The sequence below is a fragment of the Eleutherodactylus coqui genome, chromosome 5 (assembly GCF_035609145.1).
Source record: "Eleutherodactylus coqui strain aEleCoq1 chromosome 5, aEleCoq1.hap1, whole genome shotgun sequence".
Lineage (NCBI taxonomy): Eukaryota > Metazoa > Chordata > Amphibia > Anura > Eleutherodactylidae > Eleutherodactylus > Eleutherodactylus coqui.
In genome coordinates, this window is record NC_089841.1 from 276963828 (window position 1) to 276986106 (window position 22279).

Consider the following 22279-nt stretch of genomic DNA (forward strand, 5'->3'; position numbering starts at 1 on the left):
ATCACCCGTCCCTGATTGGTAGTGTGTGGTGAATGTGGTTTACACGACGATGGCCCATGAACGACCATTGTATGTAGGAGATATTGTAAATTCAGCAACTTGAGGGATCCCTGAACTTGTAGTGTATTACATTTCTTTACGCTCTACATGTGAGACTAGTACAGTAAAACCCCTTAGGACATCCACCTAAAATTGCAGTAAAACCAAAAAAAAAAAAAAAAGTGTTCTAGAGGGGAGGTGCTCTAGAACATTGTTTCTCAACCATTTCAAGCCAAGTAGCCATAAGTGATTAAAACATCCACGTGCTCTCGAGGAGGTGTCCACAGCCTCTATCAGGACTTCTGACAAAAAGAATGGAGCGGATTGCAATGCTTCCCAACAAGGCACTAGACCCCAAGAATCAAGATCCAACAATGGTAAACCCCATTATAAGGGAGTCTGTCTAGGAAAGAGGACAGTGCTCAGTTGTCTGGTATACGATGGACCTGGCATTGCATCATGGCTTCCATTCAGTGGTGGGTAACAAAAAGTGGGACATTTAGCATGCCAAGGAGGATTGTTTTTTGCCTTAAGCACCTTCGGTAGAGCCCAAAAGAAATACAACCCCACAGACCTACTAAATGCATAGGCTATAGGGGAGACCCTGCTATATACAGACCAGCACTGTACTGTCACACTTATGGCTCAGGGATCCCAACTGCCAGAGATCAAAGGATCTTGACAGTCACAAACCCTGAATGCACAGATGGACAATCTGGTATTGTGCCTATTCAGAGATTATACCAGACACCAGCATAAGCATGCTCATCCAGGGGTCTGGCCCGGCATAGGTAATTTCAGTACAGCCTCCGCACTGACCTGACAGGTCTTCAACAGCTGATCTCATTATTGGGTAGCAGGTTGATAGCCATCAGGCTACTTTAGCATCTTCCATTTGGTCCAAGTGTTCTGCTGCTCAATGTACAAAGGATAAGACTGGGTGCCAGTCTGCCAGGAGTTGCGGTGGTTCGTCCGTCAGGACAGCGGTGTGACACCCTAAGAGTTGTGTGGTGGACATGAAGGAGGCCCAGCTGCTGCAGCCTACTAGTGATGGATGCCCTTTTCAGCCACAGGGTATTGTATGTGCAATGCAGGCCGAAAGCCACTGTTCTGGAAGAATATGGCCGGTATGCAGAGTGCATGCTAGCAGGGAGAATCTGTTGCAGGAGACATGGTCTACATCAGCGTTTCCCATCTCCGGTCCTCAGGGACCCCCAGCAGGTCATGTTTTTAGGATGTCCTCAGTGTCGCACAGGCGATGTGATTATTGTTGGTGCCTCCGACATTGTCAGAGTTGTTCTTACTATAGCATATCCTGAAAACCCGAGCTGAAATGGTCTTTTTTGGCTGGTTTCCTTCCTCTGCCATGACCTGCGAAGTAAAATATTGATAGGACTAGGAGAAAAATAAAAAGCAGAACCCGTCACCTCTGTGTAAGTTATCTTTATTAGGTTTTCCATCTGACATTCCTTCTTTGGCAATACTCCTCCCACCAATTTTTGGCATTAGCAGAATGTTTATACACACAAGGTTGAGAGCAGGAACACAATGGGCATCGCACAAACACAATAACCTTGGTGCCCACTACAGGAAAACGGCGTCAACATAAGCATTTACTGATTTTTAATCTTTTCTGGTGCCAAAACGGCAAAATCCAGAATCCACAAGTTAGGAGCAGATTATCAAATTACACAGAACAAATGGTTAGAAAATCAATAAACGAAATCTGCAATTAATGCAATCAACACAAATAATAGGTCCCGTTTGGGACAGGCCGGGCGCACCGAGTACCAGTGAAAGCATTAGGCATTTTGTTTTCCCATTCATTTTTTTGTTTTCACAACAGCACGGCCGCCTTTACCGCAGTTAGCGCAGAGTCCTGAGCGCCGCACTAGTCGTGGTACAATTGATATCAATGGGCTTTCGCAGACCTGCGCTCCAACATCGTGCTTTTCTAGCGTTGTCCGTTGCATTTTTCTGCATTTTCGTGTTTAATGCACCACCTCACCCATCCCAATTATGGGGTGCATTAAAAAGCGCTGTCAAATGCCACGTTTTGAGCAGTGCATCTGAACGCATGTATGAGAGTGGTCTTTGGGTTGTTTCACATCTGCGTTGGAACCTTCAGCCAGAGGTTCCTTTGCAGATCTGGTTGCAACTACTGGAAGAGAAAGCACTGCATGCAGCGCTGTTTCTTCCATCCCAAAACCTGGCAGCTGGGTGGACCCCATTATAGTCAAGGGGGCCACCCGGTGCTGTTCAGTTCCATCCAGAGAGAGTCCTGGAGATTCCTCTTTCCTACCCCGAATGGAGCAGCAAAGCAGAATCTCTAGTGCAAGTGTGAAACCGCCCTTACCAAATTCAAAGTTTTCTGCTCTTTTATATGTATAACTAAGGGGAGGGAGAGTCGGCCATATTTTTCACAATAGGTTTCACATTGGGAGCTTTTTATAAATCATTAGGAACCCAACACGGCAGACTTTGGATGCCCCTCATTAGCATGCTTCGAATAACCCAAACGTGACTTTTACAACATGTACCAGTGTGCACGATGTCATCCAGGCCTGCACTTCAGTTTTGGGTATTCAGGTTGTACAGTATTCTATGTATATAGGAAAAAGCTAACGTTAATTGAAAGTAGTCCAGACATCTACATTACATGTCAAAGAGAAGACCACTGAAGTAACCCAGAAGTGAAATGTGTCAGGGTCATCAAGTTCTCGTTGATGCAAGCAAAGTCTAAAATTCACGATGAGCCCTTAAAAGGGGTTTCTCATAGGAAGTTATGGCACACGAGTACGTTATGGCATGTCAAAGAGTGAAAGGCTCGGCTGCTGGACCTCCAAGGATAGGGAGAATGAAGCCAACATGACCATCCCAGCCTCCATCAGGCAGCAGCTGCACAACATGGGATGAAAAGTGTCAGCTTTGTGTAGCAAACAGCAGAGGAGCCAATCAGATTGGACCTCCACAGTGAGTGATGGCATATAATAGTGCTATGCCCTAGCTTACTATGGGGGAGGGCGGACACCCGCTAGTGGACCATGGGGATAGAAGCATAATGTATATACCCACCGCCGATTCTGCCAAACGCAAACATTATTGCTGTAACATAAATGGTACTTCCTGCCAGACTTCACACTTATTCTGTCCAGCACCATAAACCATTAAAAACAAAAAGACAAAAACAGACAGAACTTACATTAATTTCTTCATTTTCTTAAAATGTAGAGAAGAAAAAAAATCTTACAAAAAAACATTAAAAAAAACACATAAAGACGTAATTTATTCATTGAAAACCATGAATATAACGGGAGTCATTTGGGTTGTTGATTGGTTAATCAGATGCTACAACATAAGGAAGTGAAGATTAAAAAAGGAATAAGAAGCCGTCACAGCAAAGAGGGACAATTAAAGAGACAGTCCCGTGCGTCACAGGAGGTCGTCCCGGTCGCTGTTAAATAATGGGGTCCAATGAGCTGCTTTTTGATAAATGCCTAAATTGGCAGATTTTTAAAACCTTTTCTTGGACAGTAAATGTAGACATTCAGGAGGTAGAGAAGATGTAGGTTGAGCTAAATACTCAATATCAGGTAAAGCGCCTCGGGCCGTCACCGGCGCCGTTCGTTCTAAGTGTGATCCATTTAGTGCCTATACAGATCGGCTCACAGAAGGGCTCCTCAGACGGCCTAAATATATTCGGAAACCTTTCTGGGGAAAATTGTAAAACCACTTCTCCCTTATTTCTGGAAGTGCCTTGATAATCCGCAGGAGCAGTGGATAGAGCCAAGTGTGGTGAACTGCCCCTCGTAGTGTAGAAGCTCCGTCGTGCCGGCGGCGGCTACTGACCAGTTGAGTAGGGCCAATTGAAACTACTTCCAGAAAGAAGCATGTCCCGAATAAGTGTCTCTATGGGAGTTTTTCCAACAAGCCGCATAAAAAACAGCTGGGAAATGAGGGACGCAGGTACAGCTCTGAGGGCCGGCAAGCGCAGCAGAAGCCTTCCAAAACGCTGAGGTTGGGAGGGGTACTGGGCGCGGACATACTCCGTGAGGGCCACTTGGGCTTTTTCTTGCAAGCTCTCCACATGAGCTGGATCAGTAAGACCACAGGCATCTAGGGGAAAAAAAAGTTTAATATGACAAGTTCTGAACACGAGAGATTGTCAAGACAAGATGATAAGAATTGCAACAAGTTAAAGCAAATCAGGCCGGCTGCACACGACTGGGTCGGATTTTGCAAGCAGGAGCCCGTGTCCGCGCGTACCTGTCTCTCCTTCCTGATCTGTACTGCAGATGGCAGTGGCGAGCCGTCAGACATGCGCAGCACTGGTTTTTTTTATCTGAAGGTTTCTTTCTTGCGTCGCTAGGCGATGATACGGGTACCTGCGACTTATCTGCAATGTAAATTGCGGATGGGCTGCAGGTCAGACGGCTTCCATTGACTTCAATGGAAGCCATCCATGTGGAACCCACGCTAAAAGAACATGCTTTCATTTTTCCTCCGCTTGCAGAAATCGTAATTAGTTTCCGCAAGTGCGTAGGAAAAAGCGTTTGTGCACTGAAGGTTGAGAACAGTATTTGCTGTGGATCCGCAGTTCGGACGCCGATCGCAGATTCCGCAATGCAAATCCATTCGCATGCAGCCGGCCTAAGAAAATAGGAAATTCTTATCTATATGTATAAAATTGAATGTATGTCTGTGTGTCTGTTTGTCCTTTATGCGCTACTACACCATTCATCCGATCGCCATTAAACTTTGGGAAGTTGTTGAGTACACTCCTGGGAAGATTATAGGCATAGTACAACTATCCTACGATAAATGGCGCGCATGCGTGCGTCGTCAACAGTTACGACCCCCCACGTAGATCGTTGGATTTCCATCATTGCCACGAATTCTCTCACTTCCCGATGTTGTAGAAACATGAAATTTGGCCCGAGCATTGATTATGTCATAAATAGGAAAAGTTAATAGGTCCCAACTCGATTATTCAATTGTAAGCGCCAAAGAATTAGCGTCCAAATTTTACGTATAGAATCTAATTTTCTCACTTCCCGATGTCATCGAAACTTGAAATTTGGCACGGGCATTGATTATGTCATAAATAGGAAAAGTTAATGGATCCCACCTCGATTATTCAATTCTATGCGCAAAAGAATTAGCGTCCAAATTTTATGTACGTAATCTAATTCTCTCCCTTCCTGATATCCTTTTTTATAAAGGAAACGTCGCATGGTTGCCTCCCCGTGGTGTTTCCTGGCTAACGCAGAGAACTATGCAAAATGGTGAATATATTTTTTTTCCTGGTATCTCTAAAGTAACCACGACTTCATAAGATTTTCCGTGTGAACACCAGATAAACACCAGTACCAAATTAACTCGGGCGAAGCCGGGTATATCAGCTAGTTTCCAATACATTTTTTTCTTTGTAACGGGAAGAAGTACTTTACCGGAAGTGAAGAGTGCAATGGCTTTCAGACAAGCATACTCTGCAGAATCCACTTGGAGACGATTTAGCTTTTCTACCTGGTCCTGAAAAACACGTATCTGGTCCATAAAGGAAACCACCCGGTCGGCAGACATAGGAGACGAATGGAATCCAGCAGCAGCCAGCAATGGTGCCATGTGTAGCGGAAGGGCTGACTGGGCCGCATTTAACACAAACAGTTCACTCCAACTCAATCTCAGCAGTGACACTTGATCCGCCATGGCAAGCTCTGGGAAGTAGGGGATGTTCCGGGACCACTCCACCGTGCTAAAGAGTAGCCTGGCAGCCAGTTCACAGATGTTGTCAATGCCCATAACACTGCCCTGCTGAGCATACTGGGAACCATAGCGGGACGTAGGGTAAGGCTCGGCTCGAAGCAGCTGGGAGATGAGTTCAGAAACTGGCTGTCCATTAAAATATTCTGCGCCTCCGGATGCTGTAGTGGGGCTGGCGCTGGAGTGAGTCGGTGGGATTCTTCCCCGCTGGACAGCTGGAAACAAATAGAAAAGGGGAAATGGAACAATGTCATCAATTGGTAAAACAAGCTCCCATTTTATTTCATTTCAGGTAGAATGAAGACCCCCTTGGAGCTACTTTACACAGTTTATCATTCGTGTCATGGTGTCTCCTCTATGGTCGCCGTTGTAGCTTAGTCCAATTGCTTCTGCTCATAACTTAAATAATTCCTAATACACTGCGATATGTGATGAGAGTCTGATCAGTGGGGGTGTCACAAAAGAGAATGGGGGTCCAGTCCCAGTATCCCCCCTCACTGCACTCCCCGAGTAGAGCGAAGGCCGCTCCATTCATCTTCAATAAGACTTCCAGAGTCAGCGGCGTACAAGTGCTCAGCTACCTCTGTGGCGGCAGCGGCCATGCATGTGTAGTTGTCGCTCCATTCAATGTGATTGTGCTGTGGGTGGGAGAAACATCCCTGCAGTGATGAAGAGGGGGATACAGGTCCCTCAGAATCAGTGGCGAGACCCCCAACCAGACTTAATCACCCATCTTATAAGAGCGAATTCGGTTACCCCTTTAAAAGGTATATCTCAATCTGCAAAGGGTTTCCAGTTCTTCGAGTCTTACCATCCGAAAATGAGACAAACCACCGTCAGAGAACTCCAGTAACTGCGCTAAAACGACACATTTCATCCCCAAAGTGAAAGCCAGTTCTAGGTAAGATTTGCAAGCAGAGATTTAACACCCAAAAGAATTAACAGAACAGTAAAAATTGCACTTTTTGTAGAATGAGAATTTGTTTTGTTGCAGAGACTGAAATGATGAATGGACAGCGGCTTCAGAGCAGATCTCATGTTAGAACTACCTAGATAACGAGGCGTCACAGCCATTTAATAAGGAATTGAATAAAAAGGCATTTCCCTTGAGTTCCGGCAGTATTTGTGGCATCGCCCCTCGGGTGGGATCTACATGAACAAGCCCACGGCCCATCAGCGCTCCGCCGCACATCCATGACACCCAGAAAGCCCCTGTTAATAGGCCACGTCTGCATTGTCAGAGGATTACCACCAATGAATAAGACTGGCAGAAGGATTTGGATAGACGTAAGCGGATTATGGCAACAAACAACTCTAAGCTGACCTCCGCCTGCACAAAGTCCAAGCAGCAGCAAGAGCCAAAGGCTTCTTGTAGGTTCCATAATATTGCATTCTGTCTCCTCCTAGCGCTACCAACCCAAGAATCCATCTGAGGAGCAAAGAAGCAAACTGGTATAAAAGACAGATGTGTACTCAGGACTAAGAACAGAAGTGTAAGAGTCCCGGCAGCACGAAGGGGGCGAGGCCGAAACGTCCTTTATAAGGGCAGGATGAACCGCCTCTTGGACCTGCACCCTTCGTGCTGCTGGGACTTTTACATTACTGGATTTTTCTGAGACTTGGGGCTCCTTTCCACTGGCGAGGTAATCGCACGTTTTCAGTGCGAAGCGAGAGTGCGAGCTCGCAGGAAAGTCCCACACATGTTCCAGGACAACCTTTCCACCAGCGATGTTTAAGGGTAAGCTGCGAAAAAAATAAAAAAGCGCAGCAGGAGGATTGCTTCAGCGTTTTGCACTTTTCTGTCGCCCATACGGTGCAATGGCACAGATTCTCGCATCGCAGCGTAAAAACTTGACATTTTGCAGCATTGCGATGCGATTTTAACATTGCGATTTTCTTGCAGCAATATCACCATCGCCAGTGGAAAGGAGCCCTTAGGGTGGACACCCACTTGCGTTTTTTTTTCTCACACGATTGTCTATGGGACTTTCTAATTTTAAAAACGCATCGCACAAAAATTGCAAAGCGCCAATCTGTGATGCGTTTAACATTAAAGTGTCCCATTGACAATCGCGTGGAAAAAAACACGCAAGAAAGACGCAAGTGTGTCGGAGCCCTAAGGATTCGGTCTCTCCTATAACTCGGCTGTTGCGTTATTTCTGCCCAGCCCCATTTGATTGGTGGCGGTCCGGGTGCTTAATGACTATTCTCAGTCCTCCCCCCTTCCTTTAACCCCTTAGTGACGGAGCCAAGTTTTGGAAATCTGCCATGTGTCACTTTAACATGGAATAACTCCGTAAAGGTTCTGCAGATCCCGCTGATTCGGATGTTTTTCCGCCACATGTTGTACTTCATTTAGGGGGTAAAAATAGACTGATAGAATTTGTGTAGATTTATTAAAAGTGCCAAAATTGGGAGAAATTTGAAAAAAAAAAGTCATTTTTTCACATTTTCAACTGTAATCTCAAATATATGCAAACATACTGTACAAATTGTTGATGAGATATACATTTCCATCTGCGTACTTTATTCTGGAAGCACATTTGAAAAACTTTCGTTTTTTAACCATTTAGGAGACGTACAAATTTAACATTACTTCTCAGCATTTTGAGGAACACTTTGTTTTCCTGCACCAAGCCAAAATTACAAAGCCTCATCAGTGTCAGAATGATAGACACCCCTACAAATGACCCCATCATAAACTCCACCCCTTAATGTATCCACTGAGGGGTCAGGAGGATTTTAATGTCAGTTTTTTTCAGGAATTAATTCAATTTAGAGGAGAAAAAATAAATTTCGTATTTTTGCAAATATGTCATTTTAAAGACATTTTTATTCCTATAGTGCACATAAAAATGAGGATTGACACCCCAAAATGGATCCCCGTTTCTCTTGTGTTCAGAAACACTCATTGTGGCCCTTATCTTATGTCCGGATGCACAACGGGGCCCAAAATGTAAGGAGCAGCCGGTGGCTTTCAGAACAGACATTTTGCTTGAAGGCCTTTGCGAAAGAAGAATCCACGGTAGCAAAGAAGATGCAGATAAAATCCAACGTTTTATTCCTCAACGTTTCGATCCGTGTCAAGCAGAGTTACATCTTAAAACACACCCGTTATATTGCCAATTAAAAACAGATCTACTGCAGCTGGATCTAGCACCCGATACCTGCAAAGCATAGGCTTCCATTCTCCATGGAGTCCGGCTCCTCCAGCGTCATAGACTAGATACAGAGCATGCGCGGGAGTGTATGTATCCCGCGAGACTTCGGCCCCAATCAGCTGATGTGACATCATAGTACTCAGAAGGCCGCTGTCTCCTAATCTCATAGTGCGCAAGTGTGGGCACTTCTGGATCCCGCGAGACCATAGCAACAATGGCCAAACAATACATAGAAAGAGTGCACCTCTGGAGTGACGAGCCATTAGAATACCGACCAGACATGCCATGTTGGAACATGGGAATAGCTCATATGGAGTATCTTTAAATATGGGTATTCTAGTAGTATAAGGATCACTGAAATGAAGATAATCATAGGTAGATATAGTGTATCCTAGAGCTATGTGTAAGAATAATCTCTTACATAAAAGAACCACCATAGTCAGCCAATATGCAGAGTCCCATGGAATATCCACAACATATAGTGAGACCTTATATCATAGTTTAAACCCGACAATCAAATTAAAAAAACCTTTTTTTTTTTGTACTGCACACATATAAATGAAGACTTTCACCCCAAAATGGATCCCCTGTTTGTCCCGTGTTCAGAAACATATCCATTGTGGCCCTAATCTACCTACAGGACACACGGCTCGGGCCTATAATGGAGGGAACACCCGTTGGATTGCAGGGCACAACTGAATACATTCCGGGCCCCATTGCCCACTTGTGCAGAAAAGAAATTGACTCCCTAAATATAACCCCCCCCCCCCTCTCCTTTTTGGCATTCCCTAAATATTAGATAAAAGTAATAATGTGAACTGTGTGGTGTGTCCGAAGACAGGGGGAATTACGGAGGCTGGTTGGGATGGGTACATGGGGCAATAACACCGGGTATCCCCCTCCTCATGCTTTTTGGGGGTATTTCGTGACCTCAGTGGCTGGGATGGGGTGTAAAAAGTGGCGCTCTGTGAGTCTCCGTAAGCTTGCTGAGGTGCGGCGGTCTCACATAGAAGGCGCTCAACAAGCTGCTCCTGGAGCTGCAGGAAGGCGAACGTTCCCGGGGCTTCTTGTAAAATACGTATCACAGGTAGCGGTCTGAATAACGCCGGGCTCACATGGCCGGATGTGGAATCTGCTTGCGGAGGCCTGCAGCGGATCCCAGCTGTGAGCCTGGCTGTGACCCTGCGTACGGCCACGTAATGTACTGCGCATAACTGCCTACTCACACAGGCGGTCATGCGCAGTACCTTTTTTTTGTTTGTATTTCCCGCACCATCGCTTAGCGATGACGCGGGTACCCGCAGCCCGTATACAACGTAGTAGCGTATGGGCTGCGGGTATATCCGTGACCATGGAGCACAATGGGCTCTATGCTGCAGATATCCGCGGTAAAATAGAACCTGCTGCGTTCTCTTTTCTGCGAGTGGATTACACAATTCCGACCCGTTAATGTGAGCGGAATTGTGTAATCCAATGCGATTGATCTGCGTATTACCGCGGATCAGACACATGCGGAATCCGTAATTCCTATCTGGTCATGTGAGACCGGCCTAAGGTAGATCGCTACCTTTTTATCACGTGACCGGGGACCGCCCAATGAGGCCACCCGTCACTGCCCCAGGCTCTCGGCCACCGTTGGTCGCTGGGAGTAAGATTTTAAGTGTTCTGGGCTCCCCGACTCCTACGCATGTGTCCGGTGTTTTTCCGGCGGTCGCATGTGCAGAATCCGGGAAAGTTCACATAGGAGGATCACGTCGGGGTTCAAATACGGAGGCCTCCGGTAAAAAGTTTCATCCCCTCTCGCATCGGTGAGGGGAGATGAAGCTTCACCTTTTTTTTCACTTTTACGTGATCGCCATTATCCATTGGATAACAGCAAACACGTGACCAGGAACCGCTCACCGCGCCCGCCGTGAAATCTCCAGGCTCTCGACTAAGTTTTGTAGCCAGGAGCAGGGATATTTAAATTACCCTGGTAATCCACGGCTTTTGCGCATGTCTCCGCCATTTTGGCGACGGACGCATGCGCAGAAGCTGGGGTAAGGTCCGCGGATAAATCTGGGGGTCTTAGGTACGTCATTTCATCCTCCCTCACGGATATGAAACGTAAGCTTTTTAAACTTTAAAACTTTTTTTTTTTTTAACACCTTTTCTTTTTTTACACTTTAGATCCCTGTTCTCCATTGGATCACGTCCCCGGTGACATCTCTCTGCTCCTGGCTACACATGGTAGCCAGGGGGAGGGGGAATTTAAATTTCCCGGGGCTCGAGCCCCTCTCTGCACGCGCCTGATAATTGACAGGACATCGCATGGATCCATTAGGTAAGGTGACACTGGCACTTTAAAAAAAAAAAATTTTTTTAACTTTCTTGCGATCTCCGCTATCCATTGGTTTGCGGTCCTCGGTGACTTCTCCTGTTTTCCGGCTACCTTCAGTCGTTGGGAGCCAGGAGATTTTAAATTTGCCGGGGCTCCCAGCCTTCTGCACATGCGCATGACATCATGCGTCTGGCTCGCAGGCGCAGAAGAGCGGCGGTGGGTCCTGGAGGACCAGTGCACCGCGGGACACCTCTGACAAGGCAGGTGAGTAATCTCAGCTGCCCTGATGGATCCGATCTATCAGGGCAGCTGAATAACTTTTTTCCACTTTTCTTGCAATTGGCGCTATCCATTGGATAGTCCTGCCCGCAGCCCAGGATGACAGCTCCATGCTGTCGGCTACCTGCGGGCACCGATAGAATGGAGCGGTCACGTCCTCAGCTAAGAGGGCATTAATCCAAAAAAGATGCATGTTTTTACGTCCTCTAGGATTAAAGCCCACTTAGCTAGGACGTAAAAAGGCAATAAGGCCATCACTAAGGGGTGAATAGGCCCAGATGTTTCATTGCATCTCTGATGGATACGGTCGTTGCTTGAGATAGGGACAAGACTAATTGGCTGAGGTCCTTACTCTTATACGGGGGAAGCCGTGATTCCTGGGTGCAGGAATCTAGGAGTACTCCTGGATAGATCTTCTGCGTACCAGGATTAGGTCTGACTTCTATCTGTTTAGTATCCACCCCAAGTTGTCAATGTGGACAAGTCTGTGTGGATGGTGTCTGCTGATTTTGGCACTAGCAGGAAGTCGTCCAGATAAGGATTTGCCTTCTCCTAAAGTAGGCTATCATTTCTCTCACGACTTCCGTGAAGACTCGAGAATTTTATCCCGGACCGGGCCGAACATGTATTCTCCCTGGAAAGGAATTGCGCAGTTTGTTCTTCGAAGTCACATCTGCCGACCATAATTTAGCCATAGCGCTCGCCTTGCGGTGTTACTCAGGACTGCGGTTTTCGCGCCACATCTGACAGATTCCGCTGATGCGTCCGCTAGCAATCCTGTAGCCATCCTTAGGAGGGGAAGGCAGCTGGCTAATTCTTCTCTTTTATTGAGGTCTCCATCCCGTTCAGGACCATAGACCTGGCTACTGACATCGCCGCAATGTTGGCTTCAATGGTGAAGGAAGTCGTTTCCCATGCTTTCTTCATCAGTCTGTCAACCTTCTTGTCCATAGGATCTGAATGTTTTGATGCATCCTCAAAAGGGTAGCAGGGTTTCCTTAGCCACTTTGGCTATCTGCATATATGTGGACATCTTCTGGTGCAAATGCCAGCCGCTTCTTGATCTCTTTTGAGACTGAGTCTCTTTTTGGCTCCTGCCATTCATCCGAGAGGACTTGCTGCAGAGTCTGGTTTATTGGAAAACTAGTTTTCCTCCTGGACCGAAGCCCCCGAACATCTCGTCCTGGACGGTTCTGTGCGGACGGTCCTCTTTAACCTGCATGGTGTCCCTCACTGCTTTGATGAGATGTTCCATATCATCTGAAGAAAAATATTTTCTCTCATCCTCAGCTTGTGGCAGCGGGTCCTCCAATCCCCCATCTGATAGGGGATCCAGGGACTCTGCGACTCTGCCGGCCTTGACCTTTTGGAGGGTCTTGATGGCCTAGGCGGAGGATGGGGAAGGGACGCCATAGAGGCCTGTAATTCTTCCCTTATTGTACCCCTAATATCCACCCTTTCTTCTGCTCCAATTTCCCCCGGACATTCTTCGCATAGAGATTTTTTATAGTTCTCTTCCAATCTCTTTTTGCAGATAACGCATTTCCTAGCCTGTTTTCTAGGGGCCGCTTTACTCTTCGGACCTTCTTTATCAATCTAAAAGAACCCATGCACAGAATGGGGTGGGTGGGGTTGGAGGGGGGCATATATGCATTTAAATCCACCGCAGTGACAACTGCATATCCTTTCTTCACATAAAGCCACTCAGTTTGCAGGGGGTCTGCCCCTCCTTCCAATACTGACGTGCTGTAGCACTTCTCTGGGTCTGCAGGGTAACCTCCAGCAGACGTTCAGCCTGTCAGTGGACGCAGGATTTTAAATTTGGCGCCATTTCCGGGTTTGTGCCGGTAGCCACGCCCCCACATCGTGCGTGTGACATCACCACGCCAGATGTCATCGCTGGGCCACTGGTGCTGTGAAGGACGCCCCTGCCAAGAGGAACAACCTGAGGCCGGCAGCAGCAGCGTCCAGTAAAGAGCTGACCCGCTCATGGAGACCTGCACTGCTCGGCAACTGACGGCTCCATGGCGGCGCAGGCCGGGCATGCAGGGACCACAGTGGTGTACAGACCCGGCCTCTTCCCTCTAGAGGATCTTCGGCACAACATGCCCTTTGGCGAGTAACCCCCCGGAGCTTGCATCTGGCCACCGTAAGGACAGGAAGACACTGAGGAGATGGTGGAGGGGAGGTGCTTTAAGGGCTCTTCCTGTTCCTAACGAGGTCAGAGGGCAACCTCCATATGTAATGGGGCCGTCGGGATGAGGACCGGGAAAAAAAGGGATTTCAGGCGATTTACACTGAACTCCATGCTGGAATAGTCAGATGCAATTTACAAGCAACGATCCAGAAAGTGGCATCAGAGCGTGCGGGAGGGCATCACAAGTGGCGCTGGCATGACGCACATCTACAAACTCCTCTTTTGCCTCTTGCTGGTTTTCATTTTAGTCCGTGTTACAGGATTAAAGAGAATCTCTAAACAAATTCTGGGCGATTCCACAGAGAAAAGTGGCTTCAAAAATAACCGAATGACAAAGTAGATTGCGGGGTGTAAAGGAGCCGTCAGACCGAACGATCAGCGCGCAAAGATCACGAGCGAAAGCGAACGAAACTGGTCTAAAGGCGGCCAGCGACGGAATGAGGAACGGTAAGTACTTCATGCAGCCATAAAACCCATCGGCGGCTCATTCACTTATCGTGCCATCCCTCAGTCGCGAATACTGACCGACGGACGAGGCAGCGGCGCTAGCGGGGGGTCAGCAGTCGCCGGCAGTTTAAACAAGATTAACCGCTTATTATCCAGGATCCTTCAGTCGGCTGTTCCAGGGAACGAGCGGCTGAACGATCGCGTTTAACCCAAACGATGAGGCAACAATTCTGTTTCCATGCACTGAGCGATAAGTCAGCAGCGTTCACACGGAACGATATTCGCATTCAAACCATCCAGTTTGTAATCGTTCCATGTAATAACCCTCAACTCTCTGCGCGAGATACGGGTATATCTGCAGCTTCGCGTTACTACGTACGGCCCCAGCGCTGGTTCCATGGGTCGGGGCGAACTAGACAAACTATACCGATGTTACAGTGGGAACTTCCAGCAACTCCTCACCCCAGCAAAGACTTCTCACGGCTACATCGCACTTGTCCCATAAGACTCATCCAAGCCCCAATCAGAAGAACAGAAAATCTACATATAATGAGGACAATAAGGTGGTAGTTTGAGGGAAGGCCGTTGGAAGAGCAGCTGCCCCGCCGTCACCCCCTCTAATCTACTGCTTTCTGAGATGACCTTCCACCTCCCTGTCTTCGGGCAGATGCAAACAACTCCCCCTCCTTCCCATGGTTACAAGTAGTTCTTTCCCACCACATTATATGCAGTTACGGAACTCATCCCTGAATGGATACAATGCGCCCGCTCAACAGGGCTTCAGGCCTCTCCATAAACACAGGCAAACAGTGCAGAGGCCTTTTTCATTCCATGCAGAGTTAAGCAGCGGCTGCCCACTCCCCTCCGCACACATAGAGCTCATACCCCCCTCCTCTCTGTACACAAACAGCAATGACCCCTCTATCCTCCTCTGTGCTGCTGAATGCAGGCCTGACCTCCTCCACTCCCTGCACAGAATCATGGTACAGCCTGAACCATCATGTTGGCCGCAGAGCCGGGCAGCGAGTCTCTGAGTAGAGATGCCCATTTATGCCATCCTGTCTATACATAAAAGCAGCTCCCAAATAAACGGATTATGCAGCGGCTACCATGACAGGTTTGTATCCATAATGCAGAATATACGCTTGGTATTACATAACGGTGTAGATACAAATGTATCAAGCGGTGCTCCTTCTAGTAACGCAGGACCTCCGTGCCCACGACACGCCAATGTAACCTAGCAATCCGGCATGTGGGTACAATGGTTGTTCTTGGCGTCTGCCTCATCTCATGCATTATGTCCGCAGCCGTGTTCATTCAGGTCATCCGTGTGCCCCTCCCCGACTCGGCACTTGGTTCACTCCATGTTTGCCCAGCGCCTGCGAGGAATGTGCTGAAGTGAGAAGGTGGCGGCAATGAGGGAGCCGAGGGGGAAGAAAGCTGTTATTTACTTTCTGATGCCTGAACGGCCGCTTAGGATTCACTCAAGCAGCAAAAGGACACCGAGTTAAGCTCATCAAAAGAAGGGCACAAGGAAAGAAGATCAGGGGGCAGAGACGCGGGCCAATGAGGGCAGACCGAGGAGTGGCAAGGAAAGAAGGATGAAATGCTGGAAGAGCCAGCAGCGGGCAGGAGGTGGTAGAAAGCACAATGCAGGTAGTGCAGGCCTGCCAGGAGGTCCGGCATCCACAACATATAGCGCCATAGTATATGTAGATGGATTATGTCATGGATGTAGAGCGCTTCCTAGCAGGGTATATTGTCTACAGTAGGTCCAGCAGCGGCTCCTGAAGCCCAAGAGCTGACGTTGGCAGCTCCTTCGCACTCGGGCAGCGTGTGTAAACCGTTCCATTCCCATTGAGAATCATGCAGTTCTCGCGCGCCAATTGTTCAGTGTTTCACATGTGAACGATCGGTGTCTAAACTGCACAAGTGCCAAGCTGCGCTGGTTGTTATACCGGATGAATGAGCAGCACACGATCCTCGGACGCCATTGGCAGTGTTTAACCTCAACAGTTTCGCTTGCCGGCCGGCGCACGTGTGCAGTAGATTTTTTCCCCCTTAAACTACTGCTTTTCCTGTGGATTCCGCAGCCCATCGCGGTCGGGCCACGGATTGGAGGGCTGCCATTGACTTCAAAGAAAGCTGTCCGAGCGGGAACCGCAATTGTTTTCTGCTCATGTGCATGAAATATTTCCATAGCGTGCTATGGAGAGTTATTGCTGCGGAACCCGGAGCGGAACGCCTGTTCTGGAATCCACAGCAAAGATCCGCCCGTGTGCATGAGGCCTAAACGCAGCATAACGCTGTCTGACGCTTATCACTCGCTCTGTACAAAAAGATACTGCAGCTCTAGAAGTCCATACACCACGCCGCCCCCCCTCCTCCTCCACATACACCACGCCGCCCCCCCCTCCTCCTCCACATACACCACGCCGCCCCCCCCTCCTCCTCCACATGCACCACGCCGCCCCCCCTCCTCCTCCACATGCACCACGCCGCCCCCCCCTCCTCCTCCACATACACCACGCCCCCCCCCCTCCTCCTCCACATGCACCACGCCGCCCCCCCCTCCTCCTCCACATGCACCACGCCGCCCCCCCTCCTCCTCCACATGCACCACGCCGCCCCCCCTCCTCCACATGCACCACGCCGCCCCCCCCTCCTCCACATGCACCACGCCGCCCCCCCCCTCCTCCACATGCACCACGCCGCCCCCCCCTCCTCCACATGCACCACGCCGCCCCCCCCCTCCTCCACATGCACCACGCCGCCCCCCCTCCTCCACATGCACCACGCCGCCCCCCCCTCCTCCACATGCACCACGCCGCCCCCCCCTCCTCCACATGCACCACGCCGCCCCCCCTCCTCCACATGCACCACGCCGCCCCCCCCTCCTCCACATGCACCACGCCGCCCCCCCCCTCCTCCACATGCACCACGCCGCCCCCCCCTCCTCCACATGCACCACGCCGCCCCCCCCCTCCTCCACATGCACCACGCCGCCCCCCCCTCCTCCACATGCACCACGCCGCCCCCCCCTCCTCCACATGCACCACGCCGCCCCCCCCTCCTCCACATGCACCACGCCGCCCCCCCCTCCTCCACATGCACCACGCCGCCCCCCCCTCCTCCACATGCACCACGCCGCCCCCCCCTCCTCCACATGCACCACGCCGCCCCCCCCCTCCTCCACATGCACCACGCCGCCCCCCCCTCCTCCACATGCACCACGCCGCCCCCCCCCTCCTCCACATGCACCACGCCGCCCCCCCCTCCTCCACATGCACCACGCCGCCCCCCCCTCCTCCACATGCACCACGCCGCCCCCCCCTCCTCCACATGCACCACGCCGCCCCCCCCTCCTCCACATGCACCACGCCGCCCCCCCCTCCTCCACATGCACCACGCCGCCCCCCCCTCCTCCACATACACCACGCCACCCCCCCCTCCTCCACATACACCACGCCGCCCCCCCCTCCTCCACATACACCACGCCGCCCCCCCTCCTCCACATACACCACGCCGCCCCCCCTCCTCCACATGCACCACGCCGCCCCCCCCTCCCCCACATGCACCACGCCGCCCCCCCCTCCCCTACACATGCACCACGCCGCCCCCCCTCCACACAAACCCCACGGACCCCCCTCCTCCACGTACCCTTCGGAACAAAGAGAAAAGATAAAAGACTATCACCAGCTTTTTGCCCCCCTCTCTGAGAGCACCATCAGGTAGTGCCTGTCACTGTGTGGATCTGTGCAGTAGTTTGGGAGAAACTTGCATTTTATTAGTAGCAGCCAGACCCAGAACTACCTTGTGCTGCTCTCAGAGAGGGGTACATATACATGGGGACAGAGTCTCTTTAAGCATGTGCGACCACCTTTGAAGCAATTACTGAGGACACAGAAGGGAAACAGCAGGGGGCGCTATTCTAACATTTGTCCCGGAATAACAATTATTAACGTAATGCACATTACAATGGAGGTGGTCAACGGCCTTATGGGGCTTACTAAATGAGCAGAATTATCAGCCCAAATTGGAAACGTCAAGTTCGTAGCAGCCAGTAGCAGGACAGAAAGGTCTAGAAAGAGGGGAAAGGAAAGTGACGGAATGGGGGGGGGGGGGGGGGGGGGGGGATGGAAGCCCTTATTCGCCGCCTCAGAGTCCGCGAGTCTAAGCCAGTCTATGTGCTCAATTCCATCTATCGCCTCCACCCACGCACTCCTGGGCACTTCTACACCTGGGTATTACCTGCCTTGTTGCCATGATGAAAAACTTCAGTAAGTCTGATTTGAGTGACAGGGCCCAATGCTTCTTCCCATGCCCCTATCCACCTGGGACGGTGACTGACCAGTAATGAGACCATGTGCCTAGGCACCTCCAAAGCACAGCCTCTTGAAGGTGGTAAGCCTCAGGTTCCAGTCCTGTTCCCCAAATAACTGCGCATCTGGAGGTATTCCATCCAAGAGCCCAGGGGCATCCCATGTGTTCCACACAAGTCTGTCAGAGGCTGCAAGCCCTCCGGTCCCATCAACTTCCCCGCCCTGGCCTACGGTCCCCCCGGCATGAACCCCAAGCTGCGCAGAGCCAATGTGGATGGGAGCTGTGGGTTCCCAACTAAAGTAGTAAGAGGCCCCGGGACAGAGATCCCACACACACCATTCCAGGCTCTGAGCAAAGTGACCATCGTAGTCGATGCCCCCAACCCTTCCCAGTTGGTCATTAACATTTTTTAATAGTGTAAATACAAGAAAGGTTTATAATTATGAGCGGGATTTATCTTTTCATGGGACGACCTCTTTAACCCTCAACAGTTCAGGTACACTTGGTTCTTTCTACTGTCCCCAGTACAGCAGTCAGATGTGATTCCCTGCCAGGACCTTAATCCGGGGTCACCTGACAGCCCATAACATTAGCAGCTCCTTAATCTAGTCAGGTAAAGTAAGAAGGAACAGAACTATGACCAACACTTATTGTTCAAGACAGTCATTTTTAGGTTGACGAAGGTTTGCTGCATCCAGCCTTTCCTTCGGGGCTTTTGTCTAAACCGGAGAAAATGGCCTTCAGACAGAACCATGAATGGAACCTTAGGCTCCTCATTAGGAGACCAGAAGGTGCAAACTTTGCTCTCCACTTCAGCCGCTTCTTTTCTGGTATTCCTGTCAGATAATAGCGTGGTCGACTAGGAGAGGAATGGAAGCCTGGGAGAACGGAGACCAAAGTGGCCTCCATGTGTAAGCCTTGCGCTCCGCCTGAATACCACTTACAGCAATTCAGAAGGGACTCTAGGGCAAGAAGGCCGGACATGGCACAACACGATATGAAGCTAGCCCAACAAACAGCATCACACCATGATCTCTGGGCTGTCTACATTCTTAGGCCGATCTCACATAACCAGATCTCAATAGCAGAATCCGCAATAGTCATGCGCTCGGACGATCCGCAGTATTCTGCGCACATTGAAAAAAAAAAAAGAACATTCGCAAATACACTCAGATAAGCGGATAGAGATGGTGATTTCCACTAGCAGATTTAAAATCCACACAGACAGCTTCCTTTGAAATCAATGGAAGCCGCCTGACTCATCTGCAACTGGCATTGTGGTTAGGCCATGGGTACCTGTGTCATCGCCCAGCGACAGCACACGAAAACATAAAACAAAATCTGTACTGTGCATGACAGATTGTGAGTGTCCGCGGTCATTCAGGATACAGAAAAGCGAAGGTACGTAGGGTCACCGGCTGCAGCAAGAGGATTGCCCATGTGAGACCGGCCTTACACCAAGTACCACCTAACGAAATACGTTACATGACGGCACCCCCACCACTATGTTCATACACTATGCCAACAGAGACACAAGCACAGTGTGGGACATGGCATGTACCCTTGGGTGCCCCTACATAGTTTAAGAACCCAGGGACTTGAGTAAACCTGCTTTCACAGAGCTCTCAAGTGAACAGGTTAGTCCTTCTAACCACTCACATGCTCAAGCCACTACGTGCTACTACTACCCTGCTTCCCCTAAAATAAGTCCTAGCATGATTTGTCAGGATTTTTGGGGAGGCTTGAAATATAAGCCCTGCCCTGAAAATAGGCCCTACTTAGTCCTAAAAAAGGCAATAAGAATTCTTTAAGTATGTGAAAAGGACCGTGAAAACACAATTGCTGCATTTTTACAGCGCTTTTCAAGCAGATCATCCGAGTCACTTACCCAGTAGACTCGGTCCAGATCCTTTCTGCTACTCTCCAGAGCCCTGGCGCGGTTTTTGCAGTCCGTGGCTCAGACAATCAATGCAGCTCTCCAAGAACCAATCACAGCCATTGCTTTGTGCAGGCGGGATTTATGACTCCTGTAGCCATGAAGTGATCCTGTGTGGGCAGCCCAGGGGCGTTGTCGGGGTTTTTACTGCTCAGAGTACGCATTAAAAATGCCAACAAAAAAGGTCTGCGCACTTTGACATTAAGGGTTGGAAGTGTCGGGCTCACACACAGACTGGGATCTCCTGCCGTCATCAAAATAGGACATCCCCTGAAAATAAGCCCCTAGTGCACCTTGGAGCAAATATTAATATAAGACCCTGTCTTATTTGGGGGGGAAACCAGGTATCATGCAGTATTTCTAGGTTACATGTTGGCTGGATTAGGTGGCCAAATTTATAAATACGTGCACCACTTTTCCCTCATTTTTGGGACCAAACCTGTTCATTTAGCACTTACACTAGTATTGAGATGTCACCAGGGTGAAGACCTCTCCCCAAAGTCAGGTAGTCCTTTTTTATATCCCACGAATACTATTAAATACTAAACTACTGAAGACAAAGTAGAATCCTTCCAAGTCTCCTTATAAGTTTATTAGTACAAAGTACCCGACGCTGCGCCCTCCTGCTTTACCTCCCAAAGTGGATTTAATGACTGCAGAAAGAAGTGCGATGGTTCTCAGCAAGAGAAGCCGAGTCATCTTGTAGATGGGAGACCCTTTAATTGCCAAACATACATGATGTTATAGCGAGCTTTCGAAGAACCCCAAGCAGGTTGGAAAGCTCGCAGTAACACCATGTATTTTTGTCTCCCATCTACAAGACGACTCGGCTTCTCTTGCTGAGAACAATCGCATTTTGCTTCGGACCGGACCAAACGTTTGAAGAAAGAAGTGTTACAACTTGATAGTCTAGTGTGGTAATATGTAGTACATGACTGGTATAATATAACAGCTAGGAAATAAGGCTGCCAATACATTACCCTCTTTCCTCATGCCCACACGGAAGCATTTCTTTAGTCGGCAGTACTGGCACTGGTTGCGGTGATGTTGGTCTATTTGACAGTCACGATTTGACCTACAAACATATAAAAGGAAAGTTAACAAGAAAATTATATCTGAGGTCTAATCCCATTATTGATCCTAAACAACTGGAGCGCCGAGTGATAGAAGAGACCTGCAGCCAACGCAGCCGACTCCTGACAGCTGCTGAGGGATAAATAAATAACTATGTGGCTTATTAAAGTTTCATAGATCATGCCTGCTAAAGACATCCCACACAGTCAGACAATTCACCGACTCGCCCGCAGAAGGACCCTGCAAGAAACAGGAGTATTTAACCACTTGCAGAAGCGGCGTTCCTAGTACTGATCAGCAGCACATACAATACAGGGACCGGCTGATACAATGTGGCGAGTTATTTACCATCCCAGCATTGTAAGCCTGAGGTCTCACAATAAACAGGCGCCACATATCTGTCAGCATCAGCTTTGCCTGTGAGGTTCTTGAGGGGGTTAATCCACCCTTCCATGTGGGTACGGGCAAACAGAAGAGCGAAGGGCGGCGTTATGTCTTAAATAAACACTGCAAAGGTCAAGAGTAATAACGCTGCTCTTAGCGGAGCGCACAGATAGCTGCCCAAGACAACCCAGCCTCGTCACTTGGCTTCCTCAGACCCGGATTGTCAGTTACAGCACCAATTTCTAGCATGTATTTATACATTTTCAACGTTTGCATATGAGGGCGGTCATCATATACTATTCCAACTCTGCACCCCTGGGAGATAAGCGGGTGCCAGCGGCGCCTCATCCCTCTCT

General features: G+C 49.3%; 1 protein-coding gene across 2 annotated transcripts in view; it reads right to left on the bottom strand.

Annotated features, from left to right (window-relative positions):
* Positions 1-1467: 1467 nt before the first annotated feature.
* NR2F6 (nuclear receptor subfamily 2 group F member 6) overlaps positions 1468-22279 on the bottom strand; it is a 36235-nt gene continuing 15423 nt past the window's right edge. For both annotated transcript variants that reach the window (XM_066604777.1, XM_066604778.1), the window contains exons 2-4: positions 21446-21540; positions 5490-6017; positions 1468-4155 (exon numbers count right to left, since the gene is read on the bottom strand). In XM_066604777.1, coding sequence (XP_066460874.1) covers positions 3881-4155; positions 5490-6017; positions 21446-21540 — 898 coding nt within the window. In that variant the 3' untranslated portion in view covers positions 1468-3880. The remainder of the gene's footprint in view (positions 4156-5489; positions 6018-21445; positions 21541-22279) is intronic.